Genomic DNA, 18,036 nt, shown 5'->3' with positions numbered 1-18,036 from the left:
TTAAAAGCATCAAAGATCTTACTAAATACTAAAAACTAATGTTTCAAGATCTGGGAGAAGGACTTCCCTGGTGGCACAGTGGTTAAGAATCCGCCTGCCGGTGCAGGGGACACAGGTTCGAGCCCTGGTCCTGGAGGATCCCACATGCCATGCAGCAACTAAGCCTGTGCGCCACAACTACTGCGCCTGTGCTCTAGAGCCCACGAGCCACAACTACTGAGCCCGCATGCCACAACTACTGAAACCCGTGTGCCTAGAGCCTGCGCTCCACGCCAAGAGAAGCCACCACAATGAGGAGCCCGTGCACCACAACAAAGACCCAATGCAGACAAAAATAAACAAATAAATACATTTATTAAAAAAAAAAAAAAGATCTGGGAGAAGACAGAGACGTTAGCCCAGCCAAAGTTAATTTGTCTTGAGGGCATTTGCTGATTCTAAGATTGAGCCAAAATAAACAAAATGACATGTTTGAGTAAAATAAATAAATCAAAATTCCAGAAAACTTAAAAAGAATGCAATGTACTATATGTATATACAGATATATGCATATATATATATATATGCAATATATGTATAGTTTACATTTTGTATATGTAGTACATTTTCACTGTACTCCCTAAATCCCTTAGTATCCTTTTTTTCCCATTCACTTTTCTGTTATGCATATGGATTATTTCTTCTACTGTATCTGCTAATTCATTAATTCTCACTCTATTTTGCTTTTAAGAATCTACCTACTGTTATATCTATACTATATATCTATATATATCTATATCAAACTGGTCTCTCAGGAGGAATAAAAAGGAGACAATGGGAAGGTAACTGATCCAGTACATGCTGAGGAATATTAATATTTGTCACTACTTCCTAAAGTCCTTGCCAAAGTTTGGTAAGAATATTTCCTGTGAGAGTAAGTAATAAAGGAACAACCATATAACACATGCTGAGGATTTCTGTGTTGATGACTCTATGTTATAGAAGATACACAGGAAAATTACCATGATACCTGATGATCTCACCAGGAGACTATAGCACTGTCAATTACTAAATTACATTTGGTTGATCAGACATTCACTAGTATGATACTTTGGCTCCTGAACACATTCTAGGAGCTATATATTATTCTAGGACCTCCAAAGTGCATAAATATGATTGAGACACTCACAAAATTCTCAGTTCAGTGGGACAGTCAGTCAAACAAGTAAGTACTTGAATCAGACATATGCTGTAAGAGAAATATAAACTACAAGATAGGAGATTAGGGCCTTTCCTTCCAACAAAATGATGAGTACTCTATAAATGCAGGTAACAGTAAGAAAGGAAGTATACACCCACGTACATGAAACCTTGCTTTTACAGCAAAAAGGGTGCACTTTGAAAAATTAACAGAGCAGCTTTTCAAAAGATTCTAGTGTTAGTTTCTGAACACACACCTAATATAAATGTATGTGATGAGGGCTTGTAAATTTTGAGAAAGGTTTCCTTTAGTTCTCTGAACTATTTATAATAGCAGATTAAAGTCCTTGTCTATTAAGTCCCACATTATTGTAGTTTCTATTGATTTATTTTTCCCGTTTATAAGTACATTTTCCTGTTTCTCTGCATATCTCATAATTTTGTGTTAATAAAAACTGGACATTTGAAATAATGTAATGCAGGAACTCTAGAAATTAGATCTCATCCAGCCCCCAGGAATAATTGTTGTGCTGCTTGTCTGTTTAGGAACTTTCATTTAGTACTAATTTTCTGTACTAATTCTGCAGTCTGTATTCCTTGTCTTACTGTAGCCACTGAAGTCTCTGCTGGGTTAGCTCAGGGGTCAGCTAATGATTAGACAGAGATTTCCTTAAATACCATGAACTGGTAAGTGTTTTAGTATTTGTCAAGGACCTCAATGTGTTGGAGCATACCTTCAACACTGACAGTTTACAACTCTGCCTTAGCCTTCAATTTCTGCTTGCACAGAACCAAAGTTAGCCAGAGGTGAGAGATTAGGACCTTCTCAGTTCTTTCGTGGACATGTGCACAATCCTGTACATGTATGTGCCCTTCAAGGATTCCAGGAGCATTTTTAAAAGTAAGAGCTTTGCAAAGTTATCTATGGCGATCACATTTCCCAGACTTCTCTCTTAAGTTTTCCAGCCAGTCTCTTGTTTGCCCCAACTGTTATTTTTGTCCCAGGCAGCTGAGAGGTTAAATAATTGCCACTTATTGTTTTTGACAAACATCCTGGGTATAGGGCTTTTTCCACTGAGCAAACTCTGAGTCAGGTCAAATATCAATAAGCCCTGTGAATGGAGACCTTATAGGGAACTGTCAGGCCAAACAGTAACAATTCTCTGGAGACACAGTTTTTCTGGAGCTCTAAACCTATTACGCCCCCTTCAGTGGCTTCTACATGGCTGATTTCCACAGCTACCATGATTGTGAGGCTATACTAGCTTTTAAAGTTACCATACTGCTGGTGAGTAGGGAATGGGAATAAGGCAAGTTAAAGCTCCACAAAGCCTGCTGTTCTTACTGAGATTTAACTCTATTTCTTGAATAAATACTCCTTGGGTTGTTGACCTTTGGTTAACACCCAGAGATCTGAGAAAATTGATTTTGACGATTTTTGCTAGCATTCTCATTGCCTTTCTGAAGAAGCTAATTTGCAGAGGTCCTTAGTCTTGCCATTCCAGAAGTCCTGCTTCAACTCTCCCTTTCAAAGAGTCTCAATATTTTCCCAGTTTCTTTTCTTTTTTTTTTTTTGCGGTACGTGGACCTCACTGTTGTGGCCTCTCCCAATGCGGAGCACAGGCTCCAGACGCGCAGGCTCAGCCGCCATGGCTCACAGGCCTAGCCGCTCCACGGCATGTGGGATCTTCCCGGACCGGGGCACGAACCCGTGTCCTCTGCATCGGCAGGCAGACTCTCAACCACTGAACCACCAGGGAAGCCCTCCCAGTTTCTTTTTAATATATTAAACTTCTAGATTTAAATATTTAATCTATCTGAAATTCATTTTAGTATACAAAGTCCAGGAGGAAATGGGCAGCCAGTTGCAAATACAGTCGTCCCCTGATTAACCCAAGCTTGAACTGCATGGGTCCAGTTAAACGTGTATTTTTTTTTTCCAATAAACACATACAGTACTACATGATCCATGGCTGGTTGAATCCACAGATGCAGAACTGCAGTATGGAGGGCCGATTTTAGGACTTGAGAGTTGGTAGATTTTGGTATTAATGGTGGGCCCTGGCAGCAGTCCTCCACAGATACCAAGGGACGACTATTTTAAATCTTTTCTCGGTTAATTAGTAAAATACTTTTGAGAATCTAATAAAAGCTATGGAGTATCTCTTCAAAAAAAATCTGCACATATATACAAATTTTGCATAATTTCAGTAAATTCACAGACTGTCTAGGGCCCCCTTCCATGGAACCCAGATTAAAAACCCTGATGTGCTACAGTAACTTATCTGATTTTTAACTTCATTTTTTACAAATTTGTAAATTACAGGAAATTTTGTGTCTCTTTCTGTATTCTATCCTATTCCATTGGTCTGTGTGTCTATATCCATAACAGTGCCATACAGTTTTAATTGCACCAAGCATCTTTCTGCCTCAAAGCCTTTGCACTTGCTATTCACCATGTGTGAAACACTTTTACCCCAGCTAGTCTCAAAGTAAACTCCTCACTTCAAGGCAGGCCTCAGCTCAAATGCGACCTCCTTAGAGTCCTTACCTGACTACCCTATTTTTATATTGGTTCCCTCACTCTCTAGCTCTTACACAGCTTCATTTTTCTTCATGACATTGATCATTACTTCACATTTTATTATACCTTTAATAGTTTCCTGTCAGTTTTCTCCACAAGAATGTAGGGACATTTTTTTTTAAACTACTGTATCCCCAGAAATAAGTACAGTCCCTGGAATATTATAGGCAGTCTTTTCAATTGTTAATGTAAATCACCAAACATTAAGTTTGAACATGGCAACTTATTTGCTTACCCTGCTGGTCTAAGTAAATAAAAGACATAAAAGATGTATTAGTTCCATCTAGCTCCCAGGAAAAGTCATTTGTCAATTTTCTAGAATAGGACTATGTAGGTTTAAGGGGCTAAGAGTTGTTTCATTGTAGTTCTTACTGTAACCATGTGAGAATAAAAGCAGTGAGCTGTTTAAGGAAGACTTGAAATACATTTGATAGGACAACCTCACTTTTGAAAATATGAGTTACCTGGCAACATTGTTTTTTCTGCTATAGATCTTCTCTCTTCAACTGTCAGCTACAAGGCAATTAAATACACACACACACACATTTTTTTTTCTCCCTCTCTCTCTCTAGGAAAATATGCAACCATTTGTAAGAAAATAAACACATGTATTATTCATGACATGACTGGATTATCTTCACAGTACTCTGAGCCTATAGAGAATGAATTTTAAAGTCTATCATTTACTATAGTGTTTCTTACGGACAAGAAGGCGCCTAACAAACTCACAGAGAAGGGTACTCTTAAAGATACATGTTTTTTTCTTTGGGTGATGAACAAGTGCTGATTTATTCATGCTCTCTTTCCCAATTTCATGGTGACTAATAGCCCACATCTATGTGAGGTTGAAGGAGTAGTCTGTGGTCACAAAGAAGTTTTAAGTAAACTCTCGCAAATCAGGACTTAAGCAATGATCTTGACATTACTGGCATGGAATTCCAACCAACTGAGTTGACAGAAAATTAAACATATATGTAAGATATATTTGTTAACATTAAAATAGGTTACAGAAAGAATTGGAAAATAATCACTACTCTAGTGGAAAAAAGCAAAGAAAAAAAGATAAACTCTATTATCACATTACTGTTATGCTGTTATAGACGCTACTTACAGATGTTTCATTTTCATAATAAACTGATGACTATGTTGTTCAGAGTAAACTTAAGTGACATTAAAAAATATATATATAACACTGATCCTGGATATTAGAAGCACTGTTTCCTAGGGCTTCATTAAGACTAGTTAATGAGTGGAAAGAAAATCTTCTGGGTTTTTTGTTCTCAAAAGTTAAAAAAAAAAAAAACTTAGTTATTTCAGCCACATTTACAATGTATGGTTGAATGAACAACGGAAATACATGTGATGTTTTGATCATGTAAAACAAAGACTCCTATGAATGTTACTTTCTGGTTTTTACACTTGTTGGAGGAAAAACTTATTTAGGTATCTCATACCTATATAAAGAAAAGACTAAACACAAGTAAAATAGTACCATGCAAATTCAATTATGGAAAATTAAACTAATACAATTTTTAATTGTTCAGTAATCAAAAGTTATTTTGTACGTAGGCCATATTTGTTGATATGTATATATCTTATGAGATAACAGGGGTTATTTGTGAGTTTCTATTATTACTACCAACTACAGGTATTTAGAAATATATATTAGACATAAATGAATCAAACTGTTTTCCACACATATATATTATTAATGTTGATTGTATGTGCATGTGTGTGTTTGTGAAAAAGAAAAACAAGCATATTAAACAGGAGACAATGTAGTTCCAAAGACTAAACATAAATTTGGATTCTGACTTCTTTGAATATAGAGTAAAAAGGTAAAATTATCAGCATTAAAAAGTAAAGGAGGGGGCTTCCCTGGTGGCGCAGTGGTTGAGAGTCCACCTGCCGATGCAGGGGACACGGGTTTGTGCCCCAGTCTGGGAAGATCCCACATGTCACGGAGCAGCTGGGCCTGTGGGCCATGGCCGCTGAGCCTGCACGTCCGGAGCCTGTGCTCTGCAACGGAAGAGGCCACGGCAGTGAGAGGCCCGTGTATTGCCAAAAAAAAAAAAAAAAAAAAAAAAGTAAAGGAGGAGTTTCAAGATGGCAGAAGAGTAAGACGTGGAGATCACCTTCCTCCCTAGAAATATATCACAAATACATCTACATGCGGAACAACTACAGAACACCTACTGAATGCTGACAGAAGACCTCAGATGTCCCAAAAGGCAAGAAACTCCCCACGTACCTGGGTAGTGCAAAAGAAAAAAGAAAAAACAGAGACAAAACAATAGGAACGAGACCTGCACCAGTGGGAGGGAGCTGTTAACGAGGAAAGGTTTCCACACACTAGGAAGCCCCTTCGCGGGTGGAGACTGCAGGTGGCAGAGGGGGAAAGCTTCGGAGCCACGGAGGAGAGCGCAACAGGGGTGCGGAGGGCAAAGTGCAGAGATTCCCGCAAAGAGGATCGGTGCTGAACAGCACTCACCAGCCCGAGAGACTTCTCTGCTTACCCACTGGGTGGGCGGGGGCTGGGAACTGAGGCTTGGGCTTTGGTCAGATCCCAGGGAGAGGACTGGTGGTGTGAACACAGCCTGAAGGGGCTAGTGTGCCACAGCTAGCTGGGAGGGAGTCTGGGAAAAAGTCTGGAGCTGCCAAAGAGAAAAGAGACTTTTTCTTCCCTCTTTGTTTCCCGGTGCACGAGGAGAGGGGATTAAGAGAGCTGCTTAAAGGAGCTCCAGAGACGGGTGTGAGCCGCGGCTATCAGCGTGGACACCAGAGACGGGCATGAGATGCTAAGTTGGCTGCTGCCGCCACCAAGAAGGATATGTGCATGTACAGGTCACTATCCACACCCCCCCTTCAGGGAGCCTGTGCAGCCTGCCACTACCAGGGGCCCATGATCTAGTGACAACTTCCCTGGGAGAACACATGGCACCTCAGGCTGGTGCAATGTCATGCCAGCCTCTGCCGCATCAGGCTTGTGCTGCACTCCGTGCCTCTCCCTCCCACCACTCTGAGTGGGCCAGAGCCCCCAAAGCAGCTGCTCCTTTAATTCCATCCTGTCTGATCAGAGAACAGAAGCCCTCCGGCAACCTATACACAGAGGCAGGTCCAAATCCAAAGCTGAACCCCAGGAGCTGTGCGAATAAAGAAGAAAAAGGGAAATCTCTCCCAGCAGTATGCTTCTGTGTGTGGTTTTGTCTGTATAGCTTTGCTTTTACCATTTGTCCTAGGATTCTGTCTGTCCGTTTTTTTTTTCTTCTTTTTCATATGGTTTTTAGCACTTGTGGATTGATGGATTTGTTTTTGGTCTGGTTGCTCTCTTCTTTCTCTCTTTCGTATTTTAAATTTCTTTTTTTTTTTTTTTTTTTGCGGTATGCGGGCCTCCCACTGTTGTGGCCTCTCCCATTGCGGAGCACAGGCTCCGGACGCGCAGGCTCAGCCGCCATGGCCCACGGGCCCAGCCGCTCCGCAGCATACGGGATCCTCCCGGACCGGGGCACGAACCCGAATCCCCCGCATTGGCAGGCGGACTCTCAACCACTGCGCCACCAGGGAGGCCCTAAATTTCTTATTTTATTAATTACTAAAAATTTTTCAATACTTATTTTTAATTTTAATAACTTTATTTTATCTTCTTCTTCTTTCCTTCCTTCTTTCTTTCTTTCTTTCTTTCCTTCTTTCTTTCTTTCTTTCTTTCTTTCTTTCTTCCTTCCTTCCTTCCTTCCTTCCTTCCTTCCTTTTCTTTCTTTCTATCTTTCTTTCTGTTTTTCCTCCCTTTTATTCTGATCCGTGTGGATGAAAGGCTCTTGGTGCTCCAGCCAGGTATCAGGGCTGTGCCTCTGAGAAGGGAGACCCAAGTTCAGGATATTGGTCCACCAGAGACCTCCCAGCTCCACATAATATCAAATGGTGAAAATCTCCCAGAGATCTCCATCTCAACGCCAACACCCAACTCCACTCAATGACCAGCAAGCTACAGTGCTAGACACTTACTCCAAACAACTAGCAAGACAGAAACACAACCCTAGCAGAGAAGCAGCCTAAAATCATAATAAGGTCACGGACAACCCAAAACACACCACCAGACATGGACCTGCCCATTAGAAAGCCAAGATCTAGCCTCATCCACCAGAACACAGGCACTAGCTCCTCCACCAGGAAGCCTACACAACCCACTAAACCAACCTTAGCCACTGAGGACAGACAACAAAAAAACCGAGAACCACGAACCTGCAGCCTGCAAAAAGGAGACCCCAAACACAGTAAGTTAAGCAAAATGAGAAGACACAAAAACACACAGCAGATGAAGGAGCAAGATAAAAACCCACCAGACCTAACAAATGAAGAGTAAATAGGCAATCTACCTGAAAAAGAATTCAGAATAATGATAGTTAAGATGATCCAAAATCTTGGAAATAGAACGGAGAAAATACAAGAAACATTTAACAAGGACCTAGAAGAACTAAAGAGCAAACAAACAATCGTGAACACAATAAATGAAATTAAAAATTCTCTAGAAGGGTTCATTAGCAGAATAAGTGAGGCAGAACAACGGATAAGTGACCTGGAAGATAAAAGAGTGGAAATAACTACTGCAGAGTAGAATACAGAAAAAAGAATGAAAAGAACTGAGGACAGGCTCAGAGACCTCTGGGACAACATTAAACACACCACATTCGAATTATAGGGGTCCCAGAAGAAGAAGAGAAAAAGAAAGGGACTGAGAAAATATTTGAAGAGATTATAGTTGAAAACTTCCCTAATATGGGAAAGGAAATAGTTAATCAAGTCCAGGAAGCACAGATAGTCCCATACAGGACAAATCCAAGGAGAAACACACCAAGGCACATATTAATCAAATGATCAAAAATTAAATACAAAGAAAACATATTTAGAGCAGCAAGGGAAAAACAACAAATAACACACAAGGGAATCCCCGTAAGGTTAACAGCTGATCTTTCAGCAGAAACTCTGTAAGCCAGAAGGGACTGGCAGGACATATTTAAAGTGATGAAAGAGAAAAACATACAACCAAGATTACTCTACCCAGGAAGGATCTCATTCAGATTTGATGGAGAAATTAAAAGCTTTACAGACAAGCAAAAGCTAAGAGAACTCAGCACCACCAAACCAACTTTACAACAAATGCTAAAGGAACTCCTATAGGCAGGAAAGACAAGAGAAGGAAAAGACCTACAATAACAAACCCAAAACAATTAAGAAAATGGTAAAAGAAACATACATATCGATAATTACCTTAAATGTAAATGGATTAAATGCTCCCACCAAAAGACACAGACTGGCTGAATGGATACAAAAACAAGACCCGTATAGATGCTGTCTACAAGAGACCCACTTCAGACCTAGGGACACATACAGACTGAAAGTGAGGGGATGGAAAAAGATATTCCATGCAAATGGAAATCAAAAGAAAGTGAGAGTAGCAATTCTCATATGAGAGAAAATAGACTTTAAAATAAAGACTGTTAAAAGAGACAAAGAAGGACACTAAATAATGATAAAGGGATCGATCCAAGAAGATATAACAACTGTAAATATTTATGCACCCAAAATAGGAGCACCTCAATACATAAGGGAAATACTAACAGACATAAAAGGGGAAATCGACAGTAACACAATCATAGAAGGGGACTTTAACACCCCACTTTCACGAATGGAGAAATCATCCAAAATGAAAATAAATAAGGAAACACAAGCTTTAAATGATACATTAAACAAGATGGACTTAACTGATATTTATAGGACATTTCATCCAAAAATGACAGAATACACACTCTTCTCAAGTGCTCATGGAACATTCTCCAGGATAGATCATATCTTGGGTAACAAATCAAGCCTTGCTAAATTTAAGAAGATGAAACTGTATCAAGTGTCTTTTCCAACCACAACTCTATGAGACTAGATATCAAATACAGGAAAAAGTCTGTAAGAAATACAAACACATGGAGGCTGAACAATACAGTACTTAATGACCAAGAGATCACTGAGGAAATCGAAAAATACCTAGAAGCAAATGGCAATGAAAACACGGCCACCCAAAACCTATGGGATGCAGCAAAAGCAGTTCTAAGAGGGAAGTTTATAGCAATACGATCCTACCTGAGAAAACAAGAAACATCTCAAATAAACAACCTAATCTTTTTTTTTTTTTTTTTTTTTTTTTTGTTGTTGTTGTTGTTGCTGTACGCGGGCCTCTCACTGCTGTGGCCTCTCCCGTCGCGGAGCACAGGCTCCGGACACACAGGCTCCGCGGCCATGGCTCGCGGGCCCAGCCGCTGCGCGGCATGTGGGATCCTCCGGGATAGGGGCACGAACCCGTGTCCCCTGCATCGGCAGGCGGACTCTCAACCACTGCGCCACCAGGGAAGCCCAAACAACCTAATCTTATGCCTAAAACAATTAGAGAAAGAAGAATAAAAAAACCTCAGAGTTAGCAGAAGGAAAGAAATCATAAAGATGAGATGAGAAATAAATGCAAAACAAATGAAGGAAACGATAGCAAAGATCAATAAAACTAAAAGCTGTTTCTTTGAGCAGATAAACAAAATTGATAAACCATTAGCAAGACTCATTAAGAAAAAAATGGAGAAGACTCAAATCAATAGAATTAGAAATGAAAAAGGAGAAGTAACAACTGACACTGCAGAAATACAAAGGATCATGAGAGATTACTACAAGCAACTCTAGGGCAATGAAAAGGACAACCTGGAAGAAATGGACAAATTCTTAGAAATGCACAAACTTCCGAGAATTAACCAGGAAGAAATAGAAAATATGAACAGACCAATCACAAGTACTGAAATTGAATCTGTGATTAAAAATCCTGCAACAAAGAAAAGCCCAGGACCAGATGGCTTCACAGCTGAATTCTATCAAAAAATTAGAGAAGAGCTAACACCTATCCTTCTCAAACTCTTTCAAAACATAGCAGAGGGAGGAACACTCCCAAACTCATTCTATGAGGCCACCATCACCCTCATACCAAAACCAGACAAAGATGTCACAAAGAAAGAAAACTACAGGCTAATATCACTGATGAACATAGATGCAAAAATCCTCAACAAAATACTAGCAAACAATCTAACAGCACATTAAAAGGATCACACACCGTGATCAAGTGGGGTTTATCCCAAGAATGCAAGGATTCTTCAATATATGCAAATCAATCAATATGATACACATATTAACAATTTGAAGGAGAAAAACCATATGATCATCAATTGATGCAGAGAAAGCTTTTGACAAAATTCAACACCCATTTATGATAAAAACCCTGCAGAAAGTAGGCATAGAGGGAACTTCCCTCAACATAATAAAGGCCATATATGACAAACCCACAGCCAACATCGTCCTCAATGGTGAAAAACTGAAATCATTTCCACTAAGATCAGGGACAAGACTGGGTTGCCCACTCTCACCACTATTATTCAACATATTTTTGGAAGTTTTTGCCACAGCAATCGCAAGAGAAAAAGAATAAAAGGAATCCAAATCAGAAAAGAAGTAAAGCTGTCACTGTTTGCAGATCACATGATACTATACATAGAGAATCCTAAAATTGCTACCAGAAAACTACTAGAGCTAATCAATGTATTCGGTAAAGTAGCAGGATACAAAATTAATGCACAGAAATCTCTTGCATTCCTATACACTAACGATGAAAAATCTGAAAGTGAAATTAAGAAAACACTCCCATTTACCTTTGCAACAAAAAGAATAAAATATCTAGGATTAAACCTACCTAAGGAGACAAAAGACCTGTATGCAGAAAATTATAAGACATTGATGAAAGAAATTAAAGATAATACAAATAGATGGAGAGATATACCGTGTTCTTGGATGGGAAGAATCAACATTGTGAAAATGAGTCTATTACCGAAAGCAATCTACAGATTCAATGCAATCCTTATCAAACTACCACTGGCATTTTTCACAGAACTGGAACAAAAAATTTCACAATTTGTATGGAAACACAAAAGACCCCAAATAGCCAAAGCAATCTTGAGAAAGAAAAATGGAGCTGGAGGAATCAGTCTCCCTGACTTCAGACTATACTACAAAGCTACAGTAATCAAGACAGTATGTTACTGGCACAAAAACAGAAATATAGATCAATGGAACAGGCTAGAAAGCCCAGAGATAAACCCATGCACTATGGTCACCTTATCTTTGATAAAGGAGGCAAGAATATACAGTAGAGAATAGACAGCCTCTTCAATAAGTGGTGCTGGGAAAACTGGACAGCTGTATGTAAAAGAATGAAATTTGGACGTCCTTAACACCATACACACAAAAAAACCCCTCAAAATGGATTAAAGACCTAAATGTAAAGCTAGACACTATCAAACTTTTAGAGGAAAACATAGGCAGAACACTCTATGACATAAATCACAGCAAGATCCTTTTTGACTCACCTCCTAGAGAAATGGAATTTAAAACAAAAATAAACAAATGGGACCTAATGAAACTTAAAAGCTTTGGCACAGTAAGGGAAACCATAAACAAGAGAAAAGACAACACTCAGAGCAGAAGAAAATATTTGCAAATGAAGCAACTGACAAAGGGTTAACCTCTAAAATTTACAAGCAGCTCATGCGCCTCAATATCACCAAAAGAAACAATGCAATCCAAAAATGGGTGGAAGACCTAAGTAGACATATCTCCAAAGAAGATATACAGATTGCCAACAAACACATGGAAGAATGCTGAACATCATTAATGATTAGAGAAATGCAAATCAAAACTACAATGAGATATCATCTCACACCGGTCAGAATGGCCATCATCAAAAAATCTACAAACAATAAATGCTGGAGAGGATGTGTAGAAAAGGGAGCCCTCTTGCACTGTTGGTGGGAATGCAAATTGATACAGCCACTATGGAGAACAGTATGGAGGTTTCTTAAAAAACTAAAAATAGAACTACCTTACCACCCAGCAATCCCACTACTGGGCATATACCCTGCGAAAACCATAACTCAAAAATAGTCATGTACCAAAGTGTTAATTGTAGCTCTATTTACAATAGCCAGGACATGGAAGCAACCTAATTGTCCATCAACAGATGAATAGATTAAGAAGATGTGGCAAATATATACAATGGAATATTAGTCAGCCATAAAAAGAAATGAAATTGAATTATCTGTAGTGAGGTGGATGGACCTAGAGTCTGTCATACAGAGTGAAGTAAGTTAGGAAGAGAAAAACAAATACCATATGCTAATACATATATATGGAATAAAAAAAAATAAATGGTCATGAAGAACCCAGGGGCAAGACGGGAATAAAGACGCAGACCTACTAGAGAATGGAGTTGAGGACACGGGAAGGGGGAAGGGTAAGCTGGGACAAAGTGAGAGAGTGGCATGAACATATATACACTACCAAATGTGAAATACATAGCTAGTGGGAAGCAGCCGCATAGCACAGGGAGATCAGCTCAGTGCTTTGTGACCACCTAGAATAGGGAGGGTTGGAAGGAGGGAGACGCAAGAGGGAAGAGATATGGGGGCATATGTATATGTATAACTGATTCACTTTGTTATAAAGCAGACACTAACACACCATTGTAAAGCAATTATACTGCAATAAAGACGTTAAAAAAAGAAACTAAAAGAAAAAAAAGTGAAAAGTAGAGATATAGTAAAAATTTTTCAGTTAAAGTATTATACTCAAAAGTAAAATAATTATGCCCAGTAAGATTATTTTAAGTAAGATAAAATAATAGTAAAGCTACTTTATTTTGCAAAAAATAAGAAAAAAAAATATTTATAAAGAACTAATTTTACTAACCTGATTAATTTTTCTTTGCTCTTGTATAGCTCTTTCAATTGCCTGAGATACTTTCTCTTGATCTTTTGCATGTTCAGTCTTCCATAACTCCCTTTCTTCTGCATGGGCTTTTTCCAAATTTTTTCTTTCTTCTTCTATAGCTTTTAAAACTGCATCCTTCATCGCTTCTTTCTCAAGCTTCAAAACAAATAATGACCAAAACAAAAATATTTGAATGAGTGACCACAATAGTTCCTGGAATAAGACAGACTTGAGTTAACCTAAAAAACTCAAAATTTTGATCTTATAGGGTTTATTTCTGACATTGTTTTTTTTTACTCATACATAATAACTGCTGTAAAATAAAATTAATTATTTGTTTTTACACAAATAACGAACTTATTTCCATGGCATTTCTAAACTTCAAAGAAACCAAGTCTTGGCCTAAAGTAGCAGTGTTCAAACTATTTTGTCTTAGGATCTCTTTATACTCTTAAAAATTATAGAGGACTTCTAAGAGCTTTTGTTTACATGGGTTATACATATTAAGATTTACTGTATTAGATATTCAAACCAAGAGAAAATAAAAATACTTTATTAATTCATTTATAATTAATAACAGTAAGTGCATTATATATTAATAAATACTGTATTTTATGAAAAATAACTACATTTTCCAAAATTAAAAAGTGAGAAGAATGTTTGTAAACCTCCTTACTATCTGACTTAAAGAAGAGAGCCTAGATTCTTATACCTGCCTTCTGTATTAAATCTGTAATGATATTTTTAGTTGAAGTATATAAGAAAAACCCAGCCTCACAAATATATGTAGAAGAAAAGCGAGAATTATTTAGTAGCCAGTTGAGATTACTGTAGATATTCTTTCTGATTCCATACCAAAACTTAACAAGGGGTAGTTCTTAACGGTAAGTTGCAATAAGAAAAATAAAATCATGTCAATGAATTTTTTGTACTCTGTTACATTACAATCTTTTCTTGCATTTTGAATGAATCCTTTATGTATTTTTTAAACATTTTTTATTTGGCAAACATTGATTCAATGACTTATGCATCTCCTCCAGATGTTGACACATTTCACTATATTATAACCAAAAAAGCCACATTTTTGTTAATAACACCATCAATCTCATCAGAAGAGTCTTTATTAAAAAGTAGAAATAAATTTTCTAAAATTCTAATTTTTTTTTTAAAGCTCGAATTTTATCATTGGCAACAAGAACTGTCAGTTTTTGTCCTTAAGGTGCTGGGCTCACTCTGCTTATTTTGGACAAAATGTCTGCCAAATACTAAAGTCTGTATAACCCTACTAATACAGTAAAATGGCGTTCAATGAAAAAAAAAGAGCCTATTTCAGTTGCAACTCAAACAGCTGCACAAGAATTTTCCTCAAGAAAACCATCGTACATAGTAAAGTCCATGGACTTCCTACTCCTGAGAGACTTACCACTTTTTTTCTTGCTTCCAGTTCACAACCAAATTTGACAAAAGTCATTAAAGCTGACAGTCACCATTTTTTGAACTCCTGTTTTATTGCACAATTCTTCTCCTAAATTATTCTCTTACTATGTTCACCAATGCCTTCCATGTTGTTTAAACCAAACGATATTCTTTGTTTTAATCCTTACATTCATGACCTCAAAGCAACATTCTATATAGTTGATTATTTCTGACTTTGTGAAGCCCTCTCTTTTCTTGGTTTTCATGAGAGCCTGCTGCTTATATTTCTCCTATGCATTTTGCTGAGTCTTTTCAGTTCAATTCTTTGTAACTTCTTCCTTCCTCTGGATTTTAAATTTTGGAGTTCTTTCAGGGCTAAGAACTTGGACCAGTTGTTACTCTACTTGTTACTCCTTTGAGGTAATTATACATGACAATAATTTCCATGGCTACTATTACCAACTCTCTGCTGGAAAACAAAAAAACAAAAAACAAACAAAAAATCATACTAACCCATATTAATATCTTCAGGAGATTCCCATCTACTGAGCTGTAAATGTCATGTAGATTTAGCTGCCTACTTGACTTTATCATCTAGATATATCACAGGCAGCTCAAACTCTATACCAAGGAAACAGTATTACTTTCTATGTTGCTGCTGAATATTCTGGCAGTTCACAAACTGGCCACCTCATCCACACCAAACATGTTGACTCTATCTCCTAACTACTTCTAGAATTTGCCTATTTCATTCCTTTCCAAGCTACTACTACTACTTTATTTCTGCCACTCACTATCTCTTATGCAAACTTCAGATGCACTCTGTTAATTCTTTCCCTGCCTTTGGCCTTTCTTGCTCCAATTTCCCAAAAATTAATGTCAGTTACCATTATGATGCACCTATACTCAGAAATTTCTATGTGTCTCTACTTACCTATGGAATAAAATTCAAACTCACTCTTCAGAATGTTAGCCATCCTCCAAGGCTCAGTTCAAAAGTAATTTATTGTTAAAAACTCCTATGGGGGGCTTCCCTGGTGGTCCAGTGGCTAGAGCTCTGTGCTCCCAATGCAGGGGGCCCGGGTTCGATTCCTGGTAGGGGAACTAGATCCCACATGCCGCAACTAACTAAGACCCAGCGCAACCAAATAAATAAATAAATAAACAAACAAAACAAAACAAAAAAACCCTCCTATGAATGCCATGGAAATACTATCTATATACTCATAATAATTTAATGCATTCCTTCTTACCTTATTAGTACATAAACAATATTTTTTTTACGTGATTGTAAATTCTTTAAGAAAAAGACAAAATCGTGTTCATTCTTGAACTTCCACCTCAGCACAGTGATCTGTACCTATGAGACTTTCAACGTTCGTTTACTAAATTTAAATCTAAATCCCAAACTCAACACTCAGTGCTATATTTGTGCTAAAAAATTAATAAACAGAAACCTCAATTAAATAGTGTCAGGAGACCATAAGGCAGAGCTCTCACCTTATAAGTGCTTTGACAATGGCAGAGCCCAACAGGAAGAAGACAGACTCCTCTACTTCCCTGGCAAGAACTCGGCCAATGAAATGCCCTGGACTCTGTTTACCACAGCCCTCCCAACTTCCTTTTCCCCTTGATAAAGCATTCTCCCTTGCTGTATGGGGACTTGCACGTGGCTCACCATGGTTGCAGACCCCAAACTGCAATTCTCTGCTGTTCCTGAATAAACTCATTATTGCTGGAGAAATATCTGGAAGTCTATTTATTTTAGGTCAACACTTTGGTGGTCCCTATAGGACCAGAGAAGACCTCCGAAGGCTCTGGGGCTATTGAACAGATGTGGTACCCACAACTGAGCCCACTGTCGCTCACTGCTTTCTTGCTGACCTTGGAGTTTGAAGGTACGTCTTTCTCCTAGATCCAAGCTCATGCCCTCTTTGTGTTTGAAGCTCTCCAGGTTTTATTCAGAATCTATTTTAAGGTTTCGTCTTTCTGGCTAAGGCCTTGTTCTGCATGCATTTGGAACTTTGGTCTGATTTTGAGATAGGACTGTTTCAACCGAAGCTGGCTGGAAATGCCTTCAGCCCATTCCTTTGGGAATAGGGACTTCCACTGAAAAGTGTATTGGTTTTTCAGCCTTCAGCCTATTCCTTTGGAAGGGGCTATTCTCTGGAACTTGCCTGTAAAAGCCTTTAGCCTGTCTCCTCTAGGACCAAGCTGCCTCCTTAGAACTGGCTGGTATTAGTTTGCAAACTTTTTGAGCTGTAAGTTATTTAAGCTGTTTGAAAATTGTTCTTTTATTCTAGAGAAAAACCTCTGAGAAATGGGATCGCAGTTAACTAAGTATTTTGAGGGCGCTACCCCTACAGGGACTCCAGCCAAACTGATATTTAAAAACCATAGTCCCTACCCCTTCATGCCCACTTCTGACTAAAAGGACCGACCTGACCAAAGGCAAGTTAAAATATCAGTGGCCATTATGGGAAACTTTTGAAATCCCCAAACTTAATTTCCTTAAAACTGAATTAGATCACAATAGCTCAAAAATTTCCAGAACTAAGTGGTATGCCTATTTCGATTGGTATCTTAAGGCTTTCCAGTATTATCAGAAGCCTAAAACTCTCTCTCTGCAAAATAAGATTTTAAGATTAACTGAGGCAAACCAACAGTTAAAGAAAGATGAAATGGCTCCCAAAGCCTCAGGTTCTTCTTCCTTGGCTTCCTCTGGTACCATCTCGTCTCTCATCCTTGCATCCTCATGGCCAGACTGTGCCTCTGGCGCCATCTTCCTCCCACCCTTCTATGCCGCTGATGCCTCCTCTACACCCCATACTAATTATCCTGTCAATCTTCTCCTTTTCTCTAAAACTCTTCCCACCCCCTTTCCCTCTGAACTTTTCAGAATTTTTCCCTATAAAATTAAGCCTTCTGAGGATCCAGAAGTTAAACTCTTAATTTCCTATATTCTCTGGATTAAAGCTGAACTGCAAGCCACAGTCAAATATTTTCCCAAAGTA

At 38.4% G+C, this 18,036-nt stretch overlaps 1 protein-coding gene across 5 annotated transcripts in view; it reads right to left on the bottom strand.

Moving 5' to 3' along the window:
* The window catches only part of CCDC91 (coiled-coil domain containing 91), a 419,640-nt gene that overhangs the window by 90,734 nt on the left and 310,870 nt on the right, over positions 1 to 18,036 (bottom strand). For all 5 annotated transcript variants that reach the window (XM_081249365.1, XM_081249363.1, XM_081249362.1 and 2 more), the window contains one exon: positions 13,586 to 13,762. In XM_081249365.1, coding sequence (XP_081105491.1) covers positions 13,586 to 13,762 — 177 coding nt within the window. The remainder of the gene's footprint in view (positions 1 to 13,585; positions 13,763 to 18,036) is intronic.

Source organism: Mesoplodon bidens, assembly GCF_964165515.1.
Source record: "Mesoplodon bidens genome assembly, chromosome: 11".
In the NCBI taxonomy this organism is placed as follows: Eukaryota; Metazoa; Chordata; class Mammalia; order Artiodactyla; family Ziphiidae; genus Mesoplodon; species Mesoplodon bidens.
The sequence above is the reverse complement of the archived record's forward strand: the minus strand, read 5'-3'. Positions and strand labels throughout refer to the sequence as shown.